The sequence below is a fragment of the Vigna unguiculata genome, chromosome 5, assembly GCF_037176805.1.
Source record: "Vigna unguiculata cultivar grain cowpea cultivar isolate G323 ecotype 2 chromosome 5, ASM3717680v1, whole genome shotgun sequence".
NCBI lineage: Eukaryota > Viridiplantae > Streptophyta > Magnoliopsida > Fabales > Fabaceae > Vigna > Vigna unguiculata.
In genome coordinates, this window is record NC_140796.1 from 48,770,857 (window position 1) to 48,781,792 (window position 10,936).

General features: G+C 31.7%; 2 protein-coding genes across 2 annotated transcripts; one reads left to right on the forward strand and one right to left on the reverse strand.

Annotated features, from left to right (window-relative positions):
- Positions 1–1,134: 1,134 nt before the first annotated feature.
- On the forward strand, positions 1,135–2,532 carry LOC114184729 (Ubiquitin-like superfamily protein). The gene has a single exon (XM_028072040.2). The coding sequence runs from the start codon at positions 1,627–1,629 to the stop codon at positions 2,374–2,376; it is 750 nt and encodes a 249-aa protein (XP_027927841.1). The 5' UTR covers positions 1,135–1,626; the 3' UTR covers positions 2,377–2,532.
- Positions 2,533–4,418: 1,886 nt separating this feature from the next.
- Positions 4,419–7,242, reverse strand: APO4 (APO RNA-binding protein (DUF794)). Its single transcript, XM_028071122.2, has 3 exons — positions 7,042–7,242; positions 6,701–6,950; positions 4,419–5,700 (listed from the first exon to the last, which is right to left on the reverse strand). The coding sequence occupies exons 2-3, from the start codon at positions 6,943–6,945 to the stop codon at positions 4,938–4,940; spliced, it is 1,008 nt and encodes a 335-aa protein (XP_027926923.1). The 5' UTR covers positions 6,946–6,950; positions 7,042–7,242; the 3' UTR covers positions 4,419–4,937.
- Positions 7,243–10,936: the final 3,694 nt, after the last annotated feature.

Consider the following 10,936-nt stretch of genomic DNA (forward strand, 5'->3'; position numbering starts at 1 on the left):
GATTAAAGTTGTTGCTGCTATTGGATTCGCGCCGCCATCACTCACTGCACTTGTATGTAACACACATTTTGTACTTATTTTGTATTGTTCTTATCTATGTTATATGAAAACTCTTGAATCATTTTTTAATGTTTTTAGTTTATAATTAGTTAAATTAATTCTATTATATTGTTTTTTTTTTGTTAGCCAATAATATTGCTGTCTGATATATATGTTGTATAAGTATTCACTTTGCAGTTTATTTTATTTTCTTTTTCTCATTTTTCAATGGGGAATCAAAATGAGGCATCAAAACCACTGTTTCTCTATCTGATAGTCTAAAAAAGATTAACTCAAGTCACAATTACAGTTTTTTGAAGGCATATGCTAAAGCAATGTGGTTAGTTCTTAACTCATATATTAAGTATAAATGAGAAAATTAGTCGATATATATAAAAAGAAAAATCAGTAAATACTGAAATTTAAAGTTTTATAGGGTTAGATATTTTATATTGATAATTCATTTCTTAGAATCCCAGACAAAAACAAATATACGTTCCATTGTTAGTAGAATGAATGAATAGAATAAGTATACCCCTATTGTAGTAAAAGATTCATAATAAATTTATCATTATAGAACAATATTCCTAAGGTTTAAAATCTATTCCAAAATGTTTTTTTTTTCACAAATGTAAATATTAATCGCACATAAAAACAAAATGACCCAAAAATTAAGAAAAAAAAAAGAAACAAAAATAGTGGATTGGTGAAGCATAAAAGAGAAAGAAAATATGTGAGATTTGTGAAAATTTATTTTATATTCTTAATTTATAAATCAATTTTTTTGGAGTGCTTATGAAAACCTTATTATATTTTAGATGGTATATATTTTCTGAAAGAAAAATAAAATGATTTTGAAAGGTTGTTGTCATTATTTTATTATAACAGATGGTGCATGAAGTAATATGAGGGTGTTTCATAGAAAGAACTTGGTTTATTATTGGCAAGGTTTGCTATATGTTACCCAGCATTTTACTAATTTGAAATCTAGTTAGGAAGAAGTTCAAGACTTGAAGCCTTTAATTAGCAAGAATATTATACTTCTAACTCAAAACTCTTATTATCTTTGACGGAGAATGTTTGAATATTGTTGTGTTCTTGATAGATAGGACCCTAAATTATTCAATGGTAAAACTCCTTATAATTTTCTATTGAATAAGGTTCTTTATTGTTCAACTCCAAAGATTGTTGGTTGCATCAAATAGATCTCCATTGTCATCCAAGATAGATAAGTTCAATCTAAAAGTTCTTCCAATTATGTTTTTTTTCAATATCTTGTTGGTTACAAACAGTGACTGGTCAATTTCCGAGAATGCAGTTTTCAAAGATAGCCCTGAGAATATAGAGAAGTAGAGTTTTTGCGTGAATTGAGCTTAAGCCCCACATTCAGTAAAGTTGTGGAAAGCTCATATCTTTAACATGTTTTTAACAAATTACACCCTTTTGGTTGCAGAATCTCATGAGCCTAACCAATCATTTTGATTGTCCTCATAGTTTGTTACTGACACATTGTAGGTACTGTTTGTGCAAATTAAAACTGTTCTAAGTTTCTGCTTTTGTTTCCCCCAAAAAACATCAGGCTCCACAATGAGGGTTGCTATTGTCACAAGAGGAAACCAATTTTTCATCGAAGTTGGTGCCCAAGAAACAGTTGTAGCAATCAAGAGGAAAATAGAGCAACTTCATGGGGTTCCAGTGGCTTCACAAGTCCTCTCAGTTACTGGGTGGGAACTGGTTGATGGATTGGACATGGATGATTATCCAATAGTCACTGAAGGTACAAAAATTGACCTCACCATCAAACCAGCAGAGCCACACCCTAACAAAATGCAAATCACAGTCAAATTTTCAGCTAAAAAGCTCAGCATTGAGGTGGACAGAACAGACACTGTTCGTAGCTTGAAGGAAAAAATTCACATCATTGATAGCACCCCCATCAAAAGAATGACACTTTACTTTTCAGGGACTGAACTTGATGAAGATTTTAGAACCTTAAGTGAATATGGCATTGGTGAATTTTGTGAGATTGTTGTGTTCCTCAAGACCATGAATCGATCAAGAGATGAACCCCCCACAAGGAAGTTAAGCTTGGTTGTGCAAACTTCTTCTAGTTTGCTTAATGCAGCCACCATTCCATTGGAGATGAGAGATGCAAACACAGTGAATGAGTTGAAGCAGTTACTGATAAGCAGAAAGATTCTTCCTTCTGATGACTATTTGTTTATACACAGACAGAGGATTATGCGTGATAGTTGTAGCCTCAGGTGGCATGGAGTTGAAAATGGAGACTGTCTCTATGTGTTTAAGGGAACAGTTAGCACTAGTGGCTATGCATGAGCTTAATTCTAGGTATACGTATAATAACTATACAGTGTTGAAACATTTCTTTACATTATTGTTTGTTACATCTAGAGTTAAAAGGGGAGACAACATTCTGTGACTCTATGCAGTTTTTGTTTTACTTTGTTTGCTTGCTATGTCTTTCTGAAAGAATCTGTCATATATTGATGTTATATATACTCACTTGTTTGCCATACTTTGTTAAGTGCAATAGATATAACTTGGGAAGCATAATATTCAAAGAAAAAACATCATAGGAAGGTCATTAAAATTGCTTAAATGAAAGATAATCACGTAATTTTGTGGGAATCTCTTCCATTCAGCTGAGTACAAAATGACGCAATGCTGGTGATTCAGGATTTATATACACTAAAAATATTCATAATCAAATGAACAGAGCCGTTGAGTGTTTCCCTAACTTTGCTTCTTCTGTGGATGAATTTCATGTTTACATTGTTAGATAGAATGAAAATCTTAAGAGTATAAAGAAGTGGCCAATCTTAAGTGACTGCTACCATTTTTCGCAATTTAGGCTTCTCTTCTCCTAAAATATCTTTATGAGGACAAAATAAAGAAAATCAGAATGGAGACAAAATAATTTCTTTTCTGGTATGTTCAGATGCAACCACTGTAATTAAGAATAAATATGAAGATAAAATAGTTAGATTTAACACAATATTTGGCCGAGATGAAACTTTAATAACAATAACAATATGAAACATTAGTATTTTTTTTTGTTTTTTCAGAATTCTCATTCACGTTTTGTCGATCTCTTGAGTTCATCTTTGTTTATCAATATTCTTCCAAAATAACATGCATCAAGCATTTAATAGTGAGGTAGATGAGATACTATGAAGTTTATTTTCTTTTTTACCTGCATTAAACTTGTTACCAGCCAATATCAGAATTGTAAGCATCAGTGCACGATAAAAACTGGCAAATGGCAACTGATTAAAAGGAATTGAATGGTGGGATAAATCTCGGCTAAATGAGTTGTGTAATCCAAACTACATAATCAAATTATTTTTGAAATGCAAAAACACAGACTCCTTTTGATCCTTAATACGAGACAAATGTTAGAAGAAGTTAATTGTCAATCTTAAAAAGCATTTTATAATTTTTATAAAATATTATATTTATTATGAGTAGGTGTGTTTTTTATTAATGAATAACAAGATAATTTTAAAAGTAATTAATAATGAGAAGAAATTTGGTACATAATAATGTTTTTGAACAAAATTAACTGAAGTAATCAATTTTATTGATACATTTGATATGCTAAAATTACTTTATGTTAAAAGCAAATAAAGTAGAATATAAGAATGGCATGGTAAAAAAGCATTAACAATTTTTTCCATTCGCTTATAGTCTATCTAGGGTTAATATTCCACCTTTCAAATCTATTGACATTTTTTAGGTTATCATATTTAAGATATTAGCTGTTTTTATATTTGGTGGTTTTGTGGCCCTTTTTGGTGGACTAAGAGGGAAGATCTCAATCAAGAACATGGAATGTTTGAATATATGGCAGCAAACCTCCAACTGAAGATAAAAAAAGCGGGACTAATGTTTCAACTTTAAATTCATTAACATTGTTAAAATAATTTCATTTAAAATATTATCTATTATATAAGTTTATGGTCTTCCAATCTGGAACTATGATATATTGGAATATATCTCACAAATGAAATGAACCCAGACCCTTCTATCGTCAATGCTTCAATTTAAGTTTGTTGTCATCATTTAGGTCGCACCACATGCAAAGTTTGTCAACTTTGTCCTTAGATGACTGCATTTTGTTTAAAAAAACGTCTCAACAAGTTAATTTTTACCCCAACACAAAGTCACAGATTTCTTTCAGCAAACTGAAACACTTTCATTTAAAATTCAAGCAACTTATTCGTAAATAAAAACTTGTACATGTTTTTCAGGTTAGGTTCCAACTCTCGAGGAACCCAACGATATTATTTCAATCAGGAGTCATAAATTATAACTAAACTGGCAGACAGTTGATAGTAAACAGGAAATAAACGATTCTGTAAAGAAAGCAATTCTTCCTTTTGATATCTCGAGAAATCAGAAATTTTACTGTAACGAAGCCCTTTCCAATTTTACAGCAATGTACATATTACAAACATTTACAACAATGTAATATTTCCCGGATGAATAATTATGGACTTATGATTACTAAAAGGAAAAAATCAGTCAAACGAGAAAAATAACTGGGATCTTTGAATAAGTAGGACATGAAAATACCTTTTGCTTCCAACCTGAGGAGCGGGTCCAATAAGTCATATATGTAGAGGTTTTGATTTTCACTGCAGAAATATTTTGGGAGACACGAGATATAGGAACCAAATTTCTAGCTTGCTGCATGCAACAGAAGATTACAGCAAGATAAGAGGCACATGGATGGATCCATAATCAGATATGTTAGACAACCTAAATTGTGCAAAAAAATTGCAGCTGGGAGTAATGACATGTCAAATTTCGCTCTAAACTGTCCCTGACCTAGGGCCTGCCTCCGACTAGACCTACAATTCAACTTACTGTTGCTTTCAAAAGTTTGGTTCTGTAGTGATCCCAAAAAACCTATTATTGGCAGGACCAGACAAACCTTGCAACTTCATCATACAATTATACTTTTTAGGCACAATGGCACCAGCTTTTGAGCACAGATCCAATACAGCTGGAGCACGCCCATAAAATTCTTTCCTTTCATTCACAAGTACAGGAGGATCATGAGGCCTTCGTCTCCACACAATCTTTGGGGGTACTAAGTTATCCACATTAGCTTTCACCCAAAAGTGGGCTCCTTTCCAGCTCTCATACGTGAAAACCCCACAGAGCCTAGCTTTATGACCAGATGGCCCAACATGAACCTCAGAACAATATTTACAAACTTTTACTGGATAAACCAACAACAACTTCTCCACCCCAGACCTAAGAGCCTCCCAAGCAGTTAATGTGTTATTAGCTATAGAGGCAAGATCCTCTGGGGACAAATTCTCGTTTACAGACACACTTTCACTGGCAGCCTCCGAGTTCGAGCTACTTGAATTAAGATTCTCATCCTGGAGATCAGCCCCTGCTTGCCAGCACAGCTCAACAACAGCAGGAATGCGATCAAAGTCAAACCTTTCATTGTGCCTAATAACACTTTGGAACATGTATTTCAGGTGAAATGATTCAACAGGGACAAGTATATCATTCAAACCCCCTTTGATCCACTCATGAACCCGGTTTTTGGCACGATGCTTGTAACCCCAGCAGGTCTGAATTAAATGTCCCTGTTCACCGATATATATCTCTGGACAAAATCTGTCAATGAATAATCTAAGATAAGGATACAAATGTACAAAATATTTAGAAAAACAAGAAACAACCAACACGTCATTACTAACAGCATTTATCATTTATAACGACCAGAAAAAATACAATTGTTTGTTTACTCACATATATTTTAGCGAGCTAATGTTGTGAAACTTCAGTTCTTTTACCAAGAAAACCTCGGCCTTTTGTTCCGTCATTTTTTACTATTTTGATGGATATTTAAACCAACAAAAAAAGAGGAAGATCAAAACAAGTCCTGTGTTAACCAATGATTGTATGAACAAGATTACAAATTTATTGGATGACATGTCAGTGCAGAAGAAGCTGCCTAATGCAAAAGCACCCACATCAAATTTAGAGCAACAATCCCGAATACTAGAACTAAAATAAAATTGAGTTGCATTGCTCCTGTTGTTAACATCCATTTTCAATATCATATTTATAGGACAAAAGCTTTCAACTTTATCCCTACAAGTATTCAATAGTTTTTAAATTCATTCACCTCGCTTTTGTCATTATAAGAAAGTAAAGTCATGGAGTTACAATAACGCATAAGTGCCAAATTAAAAAATAACCATAATCGCATTAAAGAACCAAAGAAACTGCTTAATGTTCTGATGTTTTTGGTCCTGTTTGTGACACTCAAATTCAAATTAAACTCTAATATAGACCAACAAAGTGGAAACAATTTACTAATATTAGCACTAAATAAAAAAAGGAATTTATTTAAAATACACTAATAGTGTAAAGGCTTTTTAAAGTGTTATCAAATGTTGACATCAAATCCTGTATCTCGCAAAAACACTTTAAAAGTCATTTGAGATCATTTTGTTTTGTTGCAGATCATAGGTACGCTTTAGGAGAGGTGACATGCTCAAGTCGACTACTATCTTTACATATCAAAATTATACTGAAAAAAAATGTGCATCAAATGTAAATAAAAATGCATTTAAAACCCGCTCCAAAAGAAAAAGGATAATTAACTCACTTGCAAGCCATGAGAGGAAGGAAGTTAAGGAGTGTAGAAACGCCATGGATGAGAACATTCCTGGCTTGGAGAACCTCGTTTGCAACCGGAACCATTGCGCGAACCGGGTAACTCTGTGCCCGATTATCGATTCTCTTCAGAATCATCGGCCGGAGCTTTCTCAGGTCCACTTTCGTGCCGTAAAACCTCGGAGGGTTACCGGAGAACACGAAACCGTACCGCGCCATCTTTCTCATACCCTCCATCCAGCCTGCAATGGAAAAACATAAATTCCTCTCAGATAGGCATTTCATCGAACACTTGGACGTCATCAATAAAATCAAGTGGAAGTAAGCACCTACCTCGTACGACGTAGAAGAGTTACGAGGAATCAAAGCCCCAGTTCAATTACGTATTCTGGATCGTTTCTTCTTTGTTTGCGGATTGAAGAAGATGGAGTAGCCGAGTTGCAGATCAGTGCTTCTTTTGTTTTGGAGATGAAAGATTTGGACGTAGGAAGTTTTTGTAGGCAACACAACATTTGATAATGAAACTACAGAACATCTCTATTTTTATACATATCGACCGAATTATAGAATTTTTTCACATGGTTACATTATTTATTATAAATTAATATTATTTTATTAATTTTATAATTTTATATATAAAAAATTATTATTATTAATATTTTTTTATGAGGTGATCAAAATATTTTTAACCGTACAAAATGTTAACATATAGTTAGATACAATGAGTCTAGGTGATACTATTAAAGAAAAAGTAAAGTATTTTTTTTTTACAAATATTCTAAATTAATTTCAAGACTTTTTGTGACCGCATAAAATAATGATATATTGACGAAAAGTCATGAGATTTCTCCAATTGATTATGTTCCATATCTATAAGTGAATGCAACAATGTCTTATTCATATTTTTGTGTTCATGTTCATGGATATGGTCATGAAGAAAAATTCAAAGAAAAATTTTATCAATGAAAGTGGAATAATAAGGTAAAATAGGAAAAATAAACAAGTGAAATTTATGGCAAATTAGATGAAAATATATCTTATTGTTATAATAGTAAAGACGTACTTGTCCTACGTCAAAGCATCTTATTGAATTTTATTGAACTCTACCGGGAATCATTTAAAATTAAGGAGAAGAATATGAAAATACACTTTACTTGCATATACAAGTTATTTATCAAATTCTCACGGTCGATCATAAATAAGAAATTTGTTCACTTGCAGTGGCACAACAATTTCATAGCAATATGTGAAACAAACCATAACAGCTACATTGTCAAATCATGCTTAAATTTTAGTATCACATGAGACAAGTCATGAATATATTTGGTTAAGGTCTATAATTAATATATGCGATAAAATTGTGATCTATCATGAAAAAAGATGAAATCAACAGTCATATATGAAAACAATAGTACATGTATTTCTCAATTGAACAAAGAAAATATTAAAGGTGACAAAACAAAACATATTCTTCTAAAAAAAATTAAGTCATGATTTTTAAAGAAATTATGATATAAAGATTCAAAAAATTTGTGAAAAAATGACAAATTTATTTATAAAATGTTTGTCAAAGAAAATTATAGAAGTATACTTAAATTCTAACAAAATCGGCACTCAAAGATCATGATAGATCAATGTGACTCAAAATCATGATTTAATGAGGCAGTTTTGAACAATAGATACTTAAGTGTTTCACCAAATAACACATTCTTTATATCGTCCATAGTCTTTATTAATGACAAATACTCATTAATAAATGCTATATACCGTCCATTACCTAACTAGCCCCGCGATGCCAATCATGGTCTTATCTTAAAGAGTGCATTGATCAGTTGCCCTTGGAAGCGCGATGTCTGCACAACCTGCGACTGTGTTCGTGTAGCTCCGATTTGTCATCGACGACGAGAATCTTGAAGAAATTTTTTCTGCTCCCAGCTTCATGGCAGAACGAAACGGAATTCGCATATCCATGATTGCGAACGAGGAAAACAAAAAAAAAATGGGACCCGCCATTGTCATCTCCTACGTCGTTTCCGGTGTCTCTGCCTTGTTCTCCGTTTTCTACTACGCCGAGTTCGCAGTAGAAATTCCCGTAGCAGGTTCCATCTCTTGCACTCTCGTTTTCGTTTGCGCACAGTTTCACTTTGCAGAATTTCAGACAAGAACCCGTTTAAATCTTCACCCAAAAATAACTATTTTGAATATAGGTTTATATATATATATATATATATATATATATATATATATATATATATATATATATATAAAAAGCTAGTTAATGTTAACTTTGGGTTCTTGATTGGTCTCTTAAGTTTGACAATACCTTTTCATTTGCTGGTGGGTATAAATTCACTGAGTGGACTGCATATCACAAATTGGGTAGTGAAATTGCGGTGTTGGCATGGCGTGATTGATTTGTCTTAGCAAAAATAAGTGCAAACCACTGTATTTGTTTGTTTTTAACTTTTTGAATGGGCTGCAAGGGCTTACATTGAACTTCATTGTTACTGGAATGTGTGGGAAAACATGAATTTGTTGATTACCAATTCTCAACAAGGATGAAATTATATCAGAGATTCACCCAATTTGGTTCAGAACCATTTGGAGGTAAATTACAAAAGATTAAGCAATCGGGTTATTACATCCAAGACTAAAGTTTTCTTTTAAGACTACTTTCTTAACAAATATTCATTTATTTATTTTAAATTGTAACATTATTTCAATAACTAATGCAAAATACTTTTATATATATATATATATATATATATATATATATATATATATATATATATATATATATATATATATATATATGTAAATGTGAGGTTTTTATTTCGATTTTATAGTCAAATTTAAAGATCAATTTAAATCGATAACCAGCTTGTTTCGGAATGTTCTATCAATATGTTCATTAAGAAGAATTAATGATCCTCAAAAACTAATATATTAAGATAACCTTTCAAGATACCGAGCCAAAAAAATTAAAGTACCTTTCAAGGCACTGAACTCAAGAATTAAAATGATCTTTGAAGACACTTAGTGACATTTTAAGACATGGAACTCAAAAATTAAGATGTCATTTCAAGGCATCTAGTGATCTTTCAAGACACTAAACAAAAATATGGGTGACTTTTCAAAACACCTAAAGTGACCTATCAAGACACTACAAAATATTGGCGAACTAGAAAAAATATTAACGACCTTTGAAGGCACCTAAAAAGAAATAATGGCAACTTTTCAATGTACCTAAAGAAGATGAAAAACCACCTATCAAGACACCTATAAAGAAAAAAAGGTGACATAAGAAAATATACACTATTAGACAAAGACAAAAGTCAACATATAATAGATAAAGGATAAAGATACAACATTTTAGTCTTACGCTCTTTTAGGCTAAGGCTAAGAAGTTATGTGGTAGTAGATCCAAGATCGATTGAATTAGTGGTTGGAAAATATATAACATTTTTTTAGACTAAAGCTAAAGGGGATTGTGTGGTCTTAGGCCCAATATCGATTTAATCATTAGGTAAAAAGCTGATGTAATAAGCAAAGGTTTAATGTTATTATAATAGTAACCTTTGAGAATATGAGAAGAGTCACGTAATGAAGGAGAGACACTTAAGACAAAGTTAATAAAGGGTTTTTTGGATAATGAAAGAAATTTTGAGTTCAAGAGATTATTAATATAAAGGGACATTGAAGAATAAGAAAAATAATGTTAAAGAAAGATTTTAATTATTGAAGTGAATCTTAAACAAATTTTACCACTATATCTAAAGTTGCAAACAATGTATAATAAATGATGTTGTAAATTTCTCTTATTCTAGATTTGCAAAGTGTTAAAATTAATAAAAGACCATGAGATTGAAACAAAAATGTATCAAGACAATGCAAATGACATACTAAAATAGTGAGTATGTTGTTGAATTTCTAAAAGATCCCCTAATCGATATAGATGATAATTATATCTTTTATTTGGTTAATTTTCTTTACCCTAAACCATTGTCAAATTTGACAAATTGCACTTCTTTAAAGAAATATTTGAACATAATTTTGGAAGTAGTTGATGGAACCAACAATTTCATCTCGTCCATTATACCATAAAAATAAAAAGAATACTTTAAGTTCAAGTTTTTCATGTTAATAAGATGAAGGGAATTAGTGAAGTTGAAGGGAAGTGGATCAAAACAATTTTTAAATGATATAAATACCACAAGCTCATTTTTGT